This window comes from Stenella coeruleoalba, assembly GCF_951394435.1.
Source record: "Stenella coeruleoalba genome assembly, chromosome: 8".
NCBI lineage: Eukaryota > Metazoa > Chordata > Mammalia > Artiodactyla > Delphinidae > Stenella > Stenella coeruleoalba.
The window spans coordinates 102,763,415-102,780,629 of record NC_137154.1 but is presented as its reverse complement, the minus strand read 5'-3'; the positions used below and the strand labels follow the sequence as shown (position 1 = coordinate 102,780,629).

Here is a 17,215-nt window from a genome sequence, read left to right as displayed (position 1 = left end):
CCACAGTCCCTTTTGTCTGGCAGGTCTAAGCTCCTGGCTGCCGAATTACAACCGCTTTCATTTGTTTTTCCTGCTCCCCTACCATGTAATGGTCAAGGGCTCATTGGAACCATGTGTGAGCCTGGTGAGTCACCAAATCCTCAGGACTTCAGTGGTAATAATGTGTTAAAACTCCTTTCGGGGGATGGGACAGGGGTGGGTGAGGGGAGAAGGGAGAGGACTGAAGTCACTTCCTACAGATGTTCAGGGTCCGCGGCTGTCTCTGCAGCCTTGGTTCCCAGGCCCAGCTGCTGGCCCGAGGCAGGCTTCCCTGGGCGGTCTGCAGCCTGCTTTGCCTCTCCGAGGACCATCTCTTTTGTCCTGGGACAAGTTCCCTCTGAGAAGAGGCATCTACCTCTGAGTCGGTACGCTGTACCCCAGCAGCGCGCTTCGTTTCCCCGAGGCAGTAACTGGAGACTGGCTCGAAGTTTTGGTCGGTCGGATCGTTGGAGGGTGAATTGGGGATTTTCTGTGCAACTTCGTCCTCCATCCCTCAGAGTTTTTTTTTTTTTTTTTTTTAATTCGCTGGTGACTTCAAGGGCATTGGTATCAAGAGAAGGACCAAAGCCCAGTTGTGTTTCCCTGACTGATAAGAAAACTCTGTTTTGGGGTCAGGGTGTCCCATCATTTGGGGCAGCGACGGACTGCTTGCTTGGGTTGGGTGGTCCAACCACGGCTCTGAGCTATTCTTGCTGAGCTCTTGCTGGAGCCAAGGGTCCTGCTTGTCTCTCATCACTTTGTCACTTCATTAGGTTTGCGAAAATGGGGTCGAGGGGCCGAGGAGGGACACATTTCCCTTCTTTGCATTAGCCTCAGCCAGAAGCTTTGTGGAGTATACTGACTTCCTCAACAGGAAGCCCTGCCTTGCCAAGTTTCTAGCGCCTGTAACGGGATTTGGAGTCAGGAGTGTAGGACAAAGAGGACCCTTCCTTCCTAGTTCCAATGCATCCTTGCATGAATGAGAGAAAGGTTGAATGAGATTCCTTTTCACAGCCTTCTGAGATGTTAGTGTCTTCACTGGGTAACTTCTCTTAAGGACCAGTAACGACTTTCTAAGGACAATGTTGATTGTTCAGAATCAGTCACTGACCACAGCCATTTTGCCATTTCTGTTGATCTGAAGGGGTAAAGGTGCCTCCTCTCTTATTCTAGGCAGTTTGACATCTGCCCTTTGGGTGCTGGCCAAAATCCTCAGCTCTTTCTGCCCACTCGTAGTTACAGTTGTAAGTTCCTGAGGACCTTAGCAGTCAGGAGGAACTACCTCTGCAGTCTTTTGCTTGTAGGACGTGGTGGTCAAAGGAACGGCTGGCTACCCTGATTTGAAATCATCCCTCTCTGATCCAACTTCATCACTCTCCAGATCGTGATAATGTTGCTTTAAAAGAAGTTCTGTGGTTCGAGTGGACCAATGAATGAAATGTAGACCTAGATTTAAGCACCGTGGAAAGTAATCTGAAGCCCTTATTTTCTTTTTCCACGAGCTTATCTGTTTCTTGTAAGCTTTCATAGTATGATCCTCCTTTATCTCAAGAATATCCTCGTGACAATAAAATATTTGTGGGTGAAATGGCATGTTGCCTGGGATTAGCCTTACAGTTCTTCTGTGTTGGTGGGGAGGAGACGAAATAAAAACTGGTAGTGTTGATGGATTTTGAATAGGGATTTATTATACTAGTCTCTCTACCTTGGTGTGTGTTTAAAAATGGGCGTAATGAAAAATTTAAAACCCCATGAGGGATATAGACACTACCTATCAACAGACCTCTTTTTAACAATGCACTGACGGAGTGGCGTACCCAGCGTGATTACATAAGTGGCAGAACTGAGAACCCGTGGGTTTTGACCAGCAAGCTAAGGCAGCAAGCCCAGTGCGTTGTCCCGCTGTGTCTTTTCCCCCTGTCTTCAGAATCTTCTCTTTCCATTTGGGACAAGTGTCCTTTTCTTCTTCTCTGTATGAATGAGAAGGTTTCTCCTTGGTCCTTTCACTTTAAGAAACCTATTTCAGCCAGACTTTATGTAACTAATTAACCTTATATTATGTGCACAATTGCGCATCAGGGTGACTCAGGGGTGAACACAGACAGGGAAGGAGGCCAGCTTGTCATTTACCGTGTGTTACTTTGTATGGAAGGAAGGAAGCCTCAAGACCCTTGGTTCCAAGAAAGGAAAAGATTACAGTCGGTTCTGTCAATGGCTTTTAATTATGTCTTTATGGGGCGAGCTATATGAAATCCTGGATTTCTTCGATCCAGAAATGGTTTTGTTTAAGTTTTTAATTTACTGACTCAAGTGTATCTCATTTTCAAACTGAGAAATAAAAGTCCCGTTTTCTGTGTCTCATCTGTAGAAATGTTAGTGTTCTTGGATTTCTGATCCATTCCTGTTTGCAGCCGCAGTGGCATTGAATGGAAGGACCTTGGACGTGTGAGAGTTGAAAGGTGGAGTTTAAGGCAGGCTCTTGATCTCTTGCAGTCTTGGTTTTCTGATCTGTGGAGTGGGGGTCCTGTAATACTTTCCCAGGCCCCCCGGAAGCTTTATGTTGTGAGGATATTGGGGAACAGTATATGGGAAGGGTCTCGGTGGACCATAGTGGTTTTCAGATGTAAGGCGTATCATTCATTCCTGGTGTTTCTTTCCTGCTGCTATTGACTGGGGCAATACCCACCACCCGTGGCCGGTGTCGTCATGGTAACCCACCAGGCTTTGGCCAATCCAATGGCTGCACAAGACTGGAATGTGCACCTTGGATCTCTAGTCCATCGCCTCACCCTCGGGTCCCAGATGCTCCAGTCTTCCTGCCATTTATTTGAGGATGGTGAGAGGAGGAACATCTCAGTTCAGCAAGGCCATAGGTCTTGAACTTCTCCTGGAACCAACGCCACTTCAGGCTTAGACTCTAGGTAACATTGCTGATATGAGCCGTTCGGTTTCAAACGACTTAATAGAATGGTATGAAAAGTCACGTGACATGTCGTTGATGGGTTCTTGGGCGCCGAGCAGTCCTTAACTTTGAGTTCCATTATGAGTGAATTGAAACCCTTGTTCCACATTTGACTTAAAACATCCTTGGGCTGTATAAGCTTTTGTTCAGGATTAGATCACAGTGAAAAAGAAGCAGATGTTTCCCTGCATTGAAAAGGCCACAATTCATTGTGTTCCTACTGAGTCAAGAAAAACTATCTGCTAATTTCTACTCTGATACTGTGCAGTCTTGACTGGGCAGAGTTTGGGACCGTTATTTGCTCACTAGCTTCTGTACAACTCTCCTCTCAGAAATCTGGGTGGTTCCTATAAATATTAACTCAGATTTAGGGTCCTGAGGAATAACCCCTGGGTCAGAAATCGAATATACTTGTAATATGTTTATGTTTCATAAATGTACTTAGAGCCTCCACCGTATCAGCAGAGTATATTTCCAGGTCAGGTGCCCAGTATTTTGAAACGAATGTGTTATTGCAATTCAAGATATTGCAAGTACAATTATTAGCACAAAGGCAATTTTAGTTCTTGTCCATAAAATACAATTAGTTAACTTCTGTGGAGCATTGATTAATTTATAGATGCTGTTGCCAAAATTAGAAATATTTTTGGTACCTAATAGAAAAGTATTTTAATAGGTAATGAGATAAGGTGTGGTCAGAATAACAGAGATGCCTGCTTGGGCCAAACCATGTCAGCTTCTCCACCTGTGTAATGATTTCATTATTTTTATTGGTCAGTGTAATTGACAGAACTGCCACAAACATGAATGAGCAACACAGAGGGCATCTTTGCATTCATATTCTTCATGATGAGAGTTTAATGTTTTATGTTAATGCCACTTTGGAAAGTGGTTATTCATCATCATCTACATGCAGTGCCTGTGCTACTAAAAAAGACGATCCTGACTGATTGTTCATTCACTTATAGAAGAGTTTTGATTTTTTTTTTAAACCTTCCGTTCCACACTTCATGAAGATAGATAAAACTCTGACTTTCCTGTCTGAATCCTTTGGGTCCAAAGGCACTGGTACGCCTTCTCCTGAGCTCATCAAGTCCAGGTGTCCCAAGTGTGTGGTGTTGGCTTTCCCCAGCGGGCCTGGGAGCACCTCTTCCAGAGACCCAGCGCTCTGAGTCCCCAGTCAGGGGCACAGCCTTTGGGTGCCATGCAGGACCGTGTGGACCAGGCTTTTGAGAATGGCACTGAGGTGGACAGGCACAGGTTAATTCCAGCTGCTTCCCTTGGAGAGAACAAGCCAGAACCTGGAAGTGCCGGCTCCCTGACAGGAAGTGGAAACCTGCATGGGGAGTTGTCAGCCCAGAGGCCCTGTCCTGGCCGGACTGCTGGGGCACTGCTGTGATAGGAAGCAGACTCCGGGCTCTCTGCTGTCATCCTCAGCCTTCACATCACCCTGGCATCCAACTGTCCAGGCTTTCCTGTTCAGAAGATGTCTGGGGCCTCCTAGCCTCATCCTTCAGTTCCAGTTTGCAGCAGAACCACTGCTGGTCCATTTGGCCCGGCCCACATTTTCCACATGCATTTTCCTGGCCCACTTCTGCCATCAGTAGAGTCCTTTTCATCGAGTCATAGATCCAGTGGAGGGAACAAACACACACAACAAAACCCACACAGTTCAAGTTCATGAATTGGTGTTGGATGGGAGCGAAGGGAAGGAAAGTTGATTCAAATATGGAAGACTTTGAATTCATCCAGCGTTTGTTGATTGACTCCTGTGTTGGGAGCTGGGGTTGCTGCATTTGTTCCTTCTTTCAGAAGCGATACTCTTGGTTAAATAGAGAGCCCTTTTCTCTAAAGTCGAACTGACTTCCACTCTAAGGGAAGATCTCCTGGACCTGTCCCTTAGCTGTTCTTGGGCGAGGAGAGTGGGGACGAAGGGGGAGCACTGATGTCTTTCTTAGTGACTCATGTGATGATTATTCCATTGTTCAAAGGGCTGGATGTTATGTAATCAACGTTTTATCCCATCCCCCTACTTTTCCCCCCTAACAATCTGGGATTTTCCAGCATTTTGTCAACCTTCCTGGAAGTGTGTTGATTTTTCCACTAGGTTTTTTTGGGCATGTCCCAGGGCAACCCAAACTCTCCACTCCCTATAACTTCAGATCCCCCTCAGTGCAGGGCCTGGGAGAGCCACAGCAGTGAACCCTTCTGTTCTTCGAGGGCACAGGGCAGACTCTGGGCAGTTTCCTGATAGCACCGCTCAAAGCAAACTGAGGGAAAGAGCTGCCTGCCCTTCTTTCTTGCCACGTAATTTCCATTCATTTTGATATTCAGAGGCAATATATTTGTTTCTTTTTTCAGAGGTCACCAATTATCATTTTTTTTCCCTCCTATGTTTCCATTTTATCCAGCCAGTAACACGTTACTTACATCCAGGGAACTTTTTAACTAGCCAGGGTTAAAGATGGCTGGTGGAGGGACTTCTCTAGTGGCCCCGCCATTTTCTGTCAGTTTCATATGATACACTGAAGATTCAGGGTGAGCAAGCGGGCTTCTGGAAATTACTGCAGTAAAGTGCATTGCTGTCTAAAGGTCACAGGACAGCTAGTAGGAATTCTCAAGTCATTTCTTCGCTTGTTTGCTTTTTGTTGGAAATTGTGCCTGAGGTGAATTTGGAGGATTTTTAACTTGAACCATATCTATGTATCTTGGCTTTGAACATGGTCTGCAAGTACAAGAGGGACACAGCAGAGATAAAGATGCATGTGGCAATAGCAAAGGAGGACGCATTTGTGGATCTGCAGATGTTGATTCCTCATTCTTCTTCACCACCTACATAAATCAAGTTTTATAGGTGTTACCTCCTATATGCATGTCACATCTGACCACTTACATTTTCTGCAGAGCCATCTTCCTAGCTAAAGCCACCATCATCCCTCACCACAACTGATACAAGAGCTTTTTAACAAGTCTTCTTGCATCCATTTGGAGTTAACCTCCTAAGCCATTCTTTACCGGCAGCTAAGGCGATCTTTTTTTTTTTTAACCCATTTTTAAAAATTGTGGTAAAGTGAACATAACCTAAAATTTACCAACATAACTATTTTTAAGTTACAGTTTAGTGGGATTAAATACACCCATAATGTTGCACAACCTTTGCCACCATCCACCTCCAGAACTCTTTTCATCCTGTAAAACTGAAACTCTGTCCCCAGGACACAACCCCCTATTCCTTCCTCCCTCCAGGCCCTGGAAGCTACCATTCTACTTGCTGTCTCTATGAATTTGACAATTCTAAGTCCCTTATATAGTTTGTCTTTTCAAGACTGGCTTATTTCCTTTACCATGATGTGAAGGCTCATCCACGTTGCAGTATATGTCAGAATTCCCTTCCTTTGTAAGGCGGAATGATAGCGGACTGTGTGTGTTTATACTACCTTTTGCTTATCCAACTCATCTGTTGATGGACGCTTGGTTGCCTCCACATTTTAGCTACTGTGAATAACGCTGCTATTAACATGAGTGTACAAATATCTCTTCAAGACCCTGCTATCAGCTCTTCTGGGTATATAGAGAACTCCTAAAACTCAACACAAAAAGACAAATCACTGTATTAGAAATGATCGAAATGCTTGAATAGACATTTCTCCAAAGAAGATACACAAATGACCAATAAGCCCATGGAAAGATGCTCAACATCCCTAATAATTAGGGAAATGCAGGTCAAAACTACCATGTGATACCACTTCACATCTATTAGCATGGCTACTGTAAAAAATGCAGAAGATAAGTGTTGGCAAGGAGGTGGAACCCTTGTGCACTGTGGGGGGCTGTAAAATCATGCAGCCACTGTGAGAAGACAGGATGGCAGTTCCTTGAAAATTTACAAATAGAATTACCTGGGGCTTCCCAGGTGGCGCAGTGGTTAAGAATCCGCCTGCCAATGCACGGGACATGGGTTCAATCCCTGGTCCGGGAAGATCCCACATGCCGTGGAGCAACTAAGCCCATGCGCCACAACTACTGAGCCTGCTCTCTAGAGCCCATGAGCCACAACTACTGAGCCCATGTGCCTAGAGCCCGTGCTCCGCAACAAGAGAAGCCAGCGCAATGAGAAGCCCGTGCACCGCAACCAAGAGTAGACCCCGCTCGCCGCAACTAGAGAGAGCCCGCGCGCAGCAACGAAGACCCAATGCAGCCAAAAATAAATAAATAAATAAAATAAAAATAGACTTACCGTAAGATGATATTCTTCAAACAAAATGTAGTCATGTCATTCCTCTGCATAAAACTCTCAATGCCTGTTTTGCTCAGGATACAATTATAAATTCCTTAACACACTCCTTACTTACGTTTTCAGCCTCCTCTAAAGCTGCTGTCCCCTTGATCGCTCTGCTCCAGTTGCATTGATCTTTCTGATACTAAAACAGGCCAAGGTTCCCCTCTTCCCCCATCTCAGGACCTTCATTTGTGCTATTCTCTCATCTCGGATCGCAGCCCTCTAATTTTAGTGCTCATCGGGATTACCTGGATTCTGTGTTACAAACGGATTTCCGGGCTCCGCCCGCTCAGAGGTTCTGATTCAGGAGGCCTGGGTGGGGCTGAGTTCTCCCAAGTGATGCTGATACGGCTGGTCTGGGGACCACACTTTGAGAACCACTGGTCTGGAGTAGTTTTTAAAAAACTCCTGTGTATCCTTCAGGTCTCAGGTCAAACATCTCACTTCTAAAGGAGGCCTTCTCTGATTCCTCCAGACCTGCAGGACTCCCTGTTACGTGTTAACACTGCATCTTCTACTCCTCCTATGAAGCCCTTACTGACATTGTGTTTGAACGTTTAATTGTGTAAATAGTTTTTTTGATGACTGATTTCCCTGCCAGAATCTGATATCCAGCTCCATCAGGCTAGGGATCATTACTGTCTTGTTCACTGTTCTTTCGCTAATCCCTTGCATGTAACAAATGCTAAATAATTATTTATTGAACGGATGTTGTTACTTCCTTTTCATAGGTAACAGCAAGTGCGTAGAAACATTAATATTCTCAGTGAGTGTGAAGGATGGGTAGGGGCTGTGGGGGAATTAGCAGAGCTATACAGAAAGAATAAACGTATTTTGTCAGAGAGGCAGGGCGTATGAGGCAAGAGTCAGGTTTTTTGTTTTTTTGGGTGTTTTTTATGGGCCCTACCACATTGTGGAAAGCCCCCCAAATTTTACCTGCCCTGGTGAGGATGCTACTACAGTTATTTCTCAGCTTGTCTTCTTCAGACCATTCATGCTCCATGATATTTTATGGGTGGTTAATTACCTAGTTAGTTTTATCTTTAAAATTGAGGTATAACTGACATGTAACCTTATGTTAGTTTCAGGTATACAACATAATGATTTGATATTTCTGTCTATCGCACAGCGATCACCACCACCCGTCTAGCTACCATCCATCACCTACTTCGTTTTTGTTAGTATTCATGTGCTATTTTTTCCTTACAGATATGGAATGTGCAGATGTTCCACTCTTAACTCCAAGCAGCAAAGAAATGATGTCTCAAGCCTTGAAAGCTACTTTCAGTGGTTTCTCTAAAGAGCAGCAACGGCTGGGAATTCCAAAAGGTAGGTTTTGTAGTTGGAAGGAGAGAGGATGGGATCAGACTTTGAGGTATGGGTAGTTTTCTCACCTGTTGAGTGAGATAGACATTATTACTCAGCGTGCTTCAGTCAGCAGCCACAGATCGTCGCAGACCTCTGTTGGAACAAGCATAGACGCATACTGATGCTCCTTCGTCTCCCAGGCTTGCCCCTGCCATCTTGGTTTTAGGGCAGTGGTGCCCAAACTTGTTTGCACATTAGACGGGGGATCGTCAAAAAATTCCACAGTCCAGGTCAGGTCCCAGACCAATTAAGTCACAATTGCTGGTCGCATCGGTAATTCTGAAGCTTCTCAAGTGCCTCCACGGTACAGACAAGTTTGGAAGCCATGGCCTTGGAGTCATTCTGGGCCGCCATTGGATGAACTCGATGACCTGCATTTCTGGGAATTTACTCTTTTCTTTTCCGTGTCCTTTGGTGAAATGTGTTTACCTTTGGGTGTTCTCATCCAAAAGGGTTTATTCAGGAATGTAAGGGGAAGTGACCTGCGTTGTCAGAAAGGAAAACTGATGGGGGAAGACTTAAGCCTTGACCAAGCAGCATTTCCTGAACAGTTGAGAGCAGAAAGAACACTTTTCTATTGAGTCAGAGAAACAAAAGCTGTCTTTAGACCAGGCCAGTGCTACTGCTGCATAAGAGGCTTCCACCCTGCCAGACGAAAGCCTTCGGTAGATTCTGTGAGTGTGTCTGTCCACCTTTCCACGTATTCTACTTTCCCACAAACCTCAGCTGACAGCAATGCCCCATCACAAGGCAGAATACAGTGAATTCTGACCCCTGGGTTTTCCAACATCTCATAAAGTCATCGTCTAGATCGAAGGGGGTGACCTTGAGAGCAGGCATGCTGTAGGCATCACAGCCTGCCATCAGCTGAGCTCTTTAAGTGTCATTAGCTGGTGTAGTCATGTTAAAACAGGGGTCATGCGTGAAGATTATATGTCGTCTGTCCTACACTTCTACTCAACGCAGGGCCTGTGATGTGTATATATTTTGAAGGGTATCTGGTATAATACAGGTACCTAATGATGTCGTTATTACCAAGTATCATTCGAATGGCTTACTGTTACTAATTGCTGTGACGATTACAGTCAGCCCTCCGAGGGTTCCTTGTTGGCAGATTCAACCAACCACAGGTCGGATTCTGTTGGTTGAACCTGCAGATGCAGGAACCCGCGGATACAGAGGGCTGACTGTACCCTAACCTGCCCTCTTATATAAGGGAGATAAGCATCCACAGATTTTGGTATCCGAGGGCGTTCTGAAACCAGTCCTCTTTGGATACCCAGGGACAACTGGGCTAGCCATGATTAACTAAGATAAAAATAATTAAGCATAATGGTCTCAAGTAAATTATAAGAGTTAAGAGCAGGGAGAGGTGAGTGCAACGTCCAGAGCACACTTGACTTTGTTATTATTGCTGTTAAAGAAGTCATTTGTTCCCTTGTCCCAGGCTTCAAAAAAGTCTGATGGAAATAAGGCAGTGAAAGAGGAGATCCCTGGAATCTCGGTCTGAAGATTCTAAGGATGGAGAATTCTCTGCTCCTTTCTAGCTGATGACAGTGATCTTCTAGCTGGCAAGATAGAGAAGATGGGGCTGTTGGATGCGGGGGTGGGGGTGGGGGGAGGGTTATGGAAGATGCCCTATCAGGCATTCCTAATTCTATGAATCCGAGGACATCCTCAGTGAAGGTCAGATGCTTTCGTGTTGTCTCTGAGGCTCGGGGAAGAGTTAAGAGCTCGATCTGCTGGAACGTCATTTGATCTCTCCCCGCAGACCCCCGGCAGTGGACAGAGACCCATGTTCGGGACTGGGTGATGTGGGCCGTCAATGAGTTCAGCCTAAAGGGTGTGGACTTCCAGAAGTTCTGTATGAATGGGGCAGCCCTCTGCGCGCTGGGGAAAGACTGCTTTCTCGAGCTGGCTCCAGACTTCGTTGGGGACATCTTGTGGGAGCATCTGGAGATCCTGCAGAAAGGTAAATGCATGGGGGCAGGGTGAGGTGGGAGCCGGGGGGGCGTGGCTTTGAGAGTAGGTCCAGGAGCGTGCCCAGTGGTGCAACGTCGATGCCATCACCTGGGCATCCAATCACAGCACGGCGTAGACAGTGCCTGGTAAATAGCAGGTGTTCCATAAATGTTAGTTTCTTTTTCTTCTGTGTACTGGAGGTTCCAGTTTTAATCTTTAGCTAGTCTCTACTCCTGAAGCTTATTGGTATGCAGAGTTCTGATCCCAGACTTTATCTTAGACTCATGTACTGTTTGAACAAGCAGTGCCCACAGCCAGCAACAAGAGAGTTTTTCTTTCTTTCTCTCTCTCTCTTTTTTTTTTTTTCCTGATACTCTTAAGACACACTGTCTTGATCCACGGCCACATCCAAGCTTCGTTCCTCAGAGCTTCTTAATAAGCAGGCTTCTCTGCCCACTAACTAGATTGGAATTGCAGTCGCGAGGTACACCTTTTCCATCTGGAGCAGAAACTGGGGTTATGTCAGGACGCCGTGTTGCAACCTTGTAATGACATGGCCTCCCCTACCAGCCTCTTCCAACCTTTCTGGACCAAGTGACTCATGTACCACAGTCCTGGCTGAGGATAGAAACAGCAGCAGGCGGCAAACTTGGGTGTTTTTGCGCTTATTTTTCTGAATTTCTTCTTAAAATAAATTGCAGTTACCAGCAGTCAGCAGTGCCCTCCAGCTGACTGTAAGCCTAGAAGCCTGTTGCCCTCTCTGACCCAGGCCCACCCTTTCCCTGTGGTCACCAGCTCCAAGCCCTGGCGCAGACGCGGTGACGGGGGGAGGGGGGGGCAGGGAGCAGAACTCGGGCTTAGCACTTTTATTCCATATAATACCTTCCTTTGTTTAAGGATATTTTCCACTCTGCAATGCCCAGGAGAGACCCAAATTAGACTCCTCTGGGCACAGAAGTGTTATCTTTTTCTTTTTTCCCCTTCCCTTCAGCTTGTGCTGAAAAAGAAATATAAGCAGAGTCGAGAACTAGGTGAATCTAGCCTTCCCCGAAGCCACACCGTGATCTCGGTGTAACTGCACACAAACCACTCACACGTGTTGACGTGAGCACCTGTGCATAGAGGGAAAAGAGACAGCAGGCTCAGAACAGATCTGATGCAAGCATTGGCTTATAAACACAGCAGTGGGGGGCGGGGTACACCAGACTGTGTCGCCCCAATATATGCTGCTAATTCACCGTTTCCCTCCAGTCTTCACCCTGGGGCAGCAGCTGTCCTGGAGTGTCTAAACCTGCCTCTAATCAGTTATAACTCATCTGTACAGCACCTCCTTGTTTCCAAAGTGCTTGAAACTGCGTTTTTCTCATAGGACTCTCAAAACAACCCTGGGACATGGGAAGGGCATGTTCTCTCGGTGTCCTTGTCTGTAAAACGAGGACAGGTTAGGTGGTTTCCTCAACATCACTTGTTTCCTTAAACCTAGGTCTTTTCACTCGAACTTCCTGTCCTGTGTTCTTTGTGTAGTGATGCGGACTCGTGGGGTAGCTTCTGGCCTACCTTCCTGCGAAGGAACAATACAAGCAAATTTAGGAGAATTGGGAAATAATGGAGTGGGTTTGAGAACATCTCACAACATTTTCAAGGGAGAGAGGCAGGAGGATCGTCCTTGTTCAGGTCCTTGAACAACTGAACGTGATGTTTGTATTGAGGCTACAGCTTTTGTTCTGTGATTAAACTAAGGCAACCCAGCGCGGAAAAAACATAGCTTTTCTGGGTGGGGTGGCAGGCCAAAGGTACAGGGGATGTTTCAATCTGATAAGCTGCTGAAGCCGAGTTTAATCATTTTATCTCAGCTGGGAACTGTTTTTCTGTGCAGGCATAAACTTGTTTTCCCAGCAGTCTCTGCTCCCAACAAGCTATCAAATACCTGAGGAGAAACCCAAACCAACCCTCTGTCTTTATGTCTGATTCTTACAGTGAAACGTAATCATACTGTGCCATGCGACAGTCAGGGGCCACCAGCAGATTCCAGGGTCATTAGACGATCCACAGGCTCACCTTAGTCCCATGGAGAGAGCCTTCTTCTGCTTGGGTGCCTTCATCTATGTTCCATTCTCATTCCTACGGAGGTTGGCACCTGGACAGGAGTGTGGTTATGTGACTCTTCTCTCTCCTTGTATGAGCCCTGTCATATTTCACTAAGTAGAGTCACCTTACTAGCATCTTATCTGGGCCTGAACTTGACATTTGAGGGCCACAGAAAAGACACAAAACGAAAACCAGACATCTGGGGCTTCCCTGGTGACGCAGTGGTTGAGAGTCCGCCTGCCGATGCAGGGGACACCGGTTCGTGCCCCGGTCCGGGAAGATCCCACATGCCGCGGAGCGGCTGGGCCCGTGAGCCACGGCCGCTGAGCCTGCGCGTCCGGAACCTGTGTCGGGAGGGGCCACAACGGTGAGAGGCCCGCGTACCGCAAAAAAAAAAAAAAAAAACCAGCAAAAAACCAGACATCTGTTGGAAGAAATGGAGGCTCTAAATCTACCTGTGTAGAGATTGTCCTGTATTTCTGAGAAGCTTTGGACCTGATCGGGTTGAGTATTGGTGGCTGGTAACCTCCCAACATGCCTTCAAGCCTCGGCTGCTGGCGGCACACGCATGCATCAGAAAGGCGGTGAATGCCTTCCCACCCCTTAGAGGTTACTCACAGGATGCGCTTTCCAAGAGACTAAATCCCATTCTGCAGCTACTGGAATCATAAACGTAGCCATCCTTCAGTGAGCTCGTCTCTAGACAAGGCCCCCGTCAGGGGAGACCCCGACACCAGCTCAGTCGGTGGACATGCAGATTTCTGCGAAGAGGGGCTGAGATCACTGTGGTCCTTTTGTCCAGGGTCCTCTTCGGCTGAGCGTTGCTTGCACGCTGACCTCTTTGTTTCATGCCTCTCCTGTCTGTTGCAGAGGATGTGAAGCCGTACCAAGTGAATGGAGTCAACCCTCCCTACCCAGAGTCGCGCTATACCTCGGATTACTTCATTAGTAAGTTCACCCCCTGCTCTTCCCCCCTCTTCCTGTCATGGGAACTTAGGAAAGGATCCCTGTCCTAGGCCATCTCAGGCCCCCGCCTGGTAATGCTACAGAAAATAATATTTCCTTAAATGTAGACTCTTGGTTGTTTTGCTCTTCCCACAAAGCACAAGGCTTCAGCCTATCTGCACATTTTATTCACCTGCACGCACCTACACCGGGGTCTTTCCCATGTCTTCAGCATGAAGGTCGCACAGAGAGACAATGACTTGCCTCCAAACTCTTATGTGCCCCGCGGTGGCCATCAGAGGTTCGGGTTAGGGATTTTGCCCTGGACCTTGTTCTTTCCTTTTTACTGGTAGATGCGGCAGCACTTCCTCTGAAATCCTTCCTCCAGAGCATGCCCTGCAGCCTCAGGAACGTAAAGCCTCCTCCTTGTAGTACCTTATCCCTCACCAGGCCTCCTGGGTGGCCGGAGGGAGAGAATTAGCCTCGGGCTGTGCTTATCTGATGGCTTTGCTTTCAAAGGGTGTCTTAAGCAGGTTTATTTTCACTTTATCTTTTTACGATTATGATTTTTATCCTAACAACAACAACAACGAGCTTATTGTGTGCTAGAAATGTGGGTAGGCTTTTTCCACGTATGCTGTCATTGGATCTGCATCGCAACACCCCGAGGAAGGTTGCCACCATTCCTATTTTCGAGATGAAAAAATCAAGTCAGAAAAGGGAAGTGTCTCGTCAAGGGCCACGGCTCTTGAGTAGTGGCGTAAGGTTGAAAACCCAGGCCCTTCTCACTTAAAATATTTTTCTTGCATTCCCGAAGGTAGTCACCTTGTTTGACATTGCGGGGCCCTTGTCAATGGGGAGGAACGGCCTGTTTCCAGTACGCATCTCTCCTCTCTCCAATTGCCCATGCTCTGTGTTTCCAGGCTACGGTATCGAGCATGCCCAGTGTGTCCCTCCATCGGAGTTCTCCGAGCCCAGCTTCATTACAGAGTCCTACCAGACCCTCCATCCCATCAGCTCGGAGGAGCTCCTCTCCCTCAAGTATGAGAACGACTACCCCTCGGTCATCCTCCGGGACCCTCTGCAGACGGACACCTTGCAGACTGACTACTTTGCCATCAAACAAGAAGTGGTGACCCCAGACAACATGTGCATGGGGAGGACCAGTCGTGGTAGGTCGGATTTCTGCTCTAGAAAATTCTAAGAATTACCTGAGTTTGTGAGCTCTCCAGGTCCCACTTTTTCCCCCTCGCTCTTAGCCCCGGGCATTCCTGAGTTTTAGCCTTTCCGTCTTAGAATGTCTAGATATTAAGAACTTTGTATCATGGAATTTTAGCCAAGTCCTTCATGATGCCAAAGGCTCTGGGTCCATGGTGGAACTGAAATCTGGCAGGAAGAACAATCGCCTTTCTTATGTGGGTAAAACATTTCACCACGTGATAACTTCAGGTGCTCGTGGCTCTTTTCGAAGGTATGCGTTATTTTCTTGGAGAGGATTTTGCTTAAGGAGGACACGATCACATAAAGATGATTTCAGAGACCCTCCTGGAGAGCCCACATCGTCCTGGTGTTCCAGGTATTCCCGGTCAGACTGCACATCCTGGCTGGGTATCTGAATGACCTCTGCTTCTCAGCCTGGGCTTCCTAGCCTCCTGTGCCTTCTTTGGTTTGGGAAGATAGAAGATGGTTAACCAACAGCTTATTTGGAACCAGTCTTCAGCAGTGTGGTGAAAGGGTGTATTTAGGTAGAGGACCAGGGAAAGAGGCGGCCAGAGGCTTCCGGAAGAAGGTGCTCTTGTTGCCATGACTGTTATGGCAATGATAAAATACTCACTGACAGTGAAATAAATGGTTCAAAATAGAGCTGGCTGACTTTATAAAGCAAAAAAGGTTAAGTACGCCCAGTTTTTAAGATCAGGACATAAACATTCAGAGGCACGGCTCACCTAGTGACGTGTCCAGATTGTTTTGTTTCTGACAAAAGCGCAGTCCATCGTAAAGAGGGACTTGTTCATCCAGGAAGACCTATAGCTGATTTCCAACAAGTTGAAAAAGATGACTATTCTGATGGGTAAATGGGAGAGAATTACAGACAGGAAGAGGACAGGAGAAAGCCCTTCCGAGCGATGCTTGCGAGGCCTTTGGTCACGGAAGTCGGGCCTGGCCGCCTCGTGGTGATTTCTGCTCGGTGATGACCCTGCTCCTCTCCTCAGTGAGGCCCCAAAGGCCTCACGGGCCGCACACATTGTCATCTCCTTCAAGTGTTCAGGTTCCTACTTCCTCCCAGCAGGCCTCGAGATGACCAGCAAGCCTGCAGAGGGAAAGTCCCCAGCAAAATCGGAACCTGTAATCTGCCTTCTTGCAGCCCCGGGGTGTTTGTGTTTCAGACAGAAGGGGATGGGTGGGACCAGCTTTGCCTTCCCCTTTCTTCTTTATTTTTGGATGCCGGTCTATTTAAATACTTACACATATGTGTACCTTTTTTCTCAGGCGGGTCACAGCAACAGAGCGCCTTTCTTTCTCACGGGGCTTCCTGTGCGTGTGTGATGAGGCTGAGTGTGCGTGGGGACTCAGCCGTGGTGTCACTTTGGGCAGATCTGCTGCCAGGTCCTTCACCAGTTGCGTCTGGCTTTGCATTTGTGCAATTCCCCCTTCTCCCTCTCCTTCTCTTGGTTTTTGGTTTTGGTCCCCACCCGCCCCGCGACCCCAAATGAATCCCGAGGGACCAGACGGTGACCTGTACAAAGGGACAGGAGGGCTTTCTCTCTGGCCTCCTTCTCCCTCACTCGCACCAAGCTTCACACCACACAGACTTGAAGGGGAGACCGGTCCGTTCACGGTTGCTTCTGGCGAGTTAGAAGTGCCGCAGACAGGATGTATTCTAGGGGCTGATTGGCTCTGACGTGGTAGGATCGGTCTAGACTGAAAGCATCACTGTGAGCTGCTTATTATCAACAATCATCGTAGTGTTCGTGTACTGCATTAGGGTATAGAGTGCTTCGGTGTGCCCCTTCTTTGGCCTCGGAGAGCTGTCTTCTTTGTGCTCGTCTGTTCAGCGGGCCGCCGTTGTCCTCCCCGACCTACTGTTCTGGGTGCTCCGAGGTCTGTGTGGTGGAGTAGCTTTGGAAGGACCTCGCGGAGACATTTCTCAGGAAAGCCAGCTGATGGACGGCGTGGAGCTTCCCTGCGTGAGCACAGTAGCCTAACCGAGTGTCTAATCCAGTTGGAGTCCACCCATTTTGGGAGAAAATACCCGTAAATGATGGTTCCCAGCTCCAGGATTGTGAAAGAGAGCTAAGATGAAAGTAGCCTACTGCTATAAACTGCAACTCTCCACAGACTTGCATTCGGTTCATGTTTGAGAGGCTGCCAGAGAGTGGTTCTGGCCTCGTTTAGTGCCCTTGCTTACTGGGACTCCTTGGAAGCTCCGCTGTCTTGCATGTGAAAATTCCAGTCTCTGTACCCTCCAAATATAAGAATGACTGAGAGAATCATCTCAGGGACATTTGAGTATAACTACAGCCTCGACATCGGTGACCTTGTGGGAGTATTCTTCATGAAAATATAAACTTTCTTTCTTAGGTTTTTGGTAT

General features: G+C 47.2%; 1 protein-coding gene across 3 annotated transcripts in view; it reads left to right on the top strand.

Annotated features, from left to right (window-relative positions):
- Positions 1 to 17,215, top strand: part of ETS1 (ETS proto-oncogene 1, transcription factor) — a 159,331-nt gene that overhangs the window by 121,266 nt on the left and 20,850 nt on the right. For all 3 annotated transcript variants that reach the window (XM_079929811.1, XM_079929812.1, XM_079929813.1), the window contains 4 exons: positions 8,469 to 8,588; positions 10,399 to 10,599; positions 13,548 to 13,625; positions 14,546 to 14,794. In XM_079929811.1, coding sequence (XP_079785937.1) covers positions 8,469 to 8,588; positions 10,399 to 10,599; positions 13,548 to 13,625; positions 14,546 to 14,794 — 648 coding nt within the window. The remainder of the gene's footprint in view (positions 1 to 8,468; positions 8,589 to 10,398; positions 10,600 to 13,547; positions 13,626 to 14,545; positions 14,795 to 17,215) is intronic.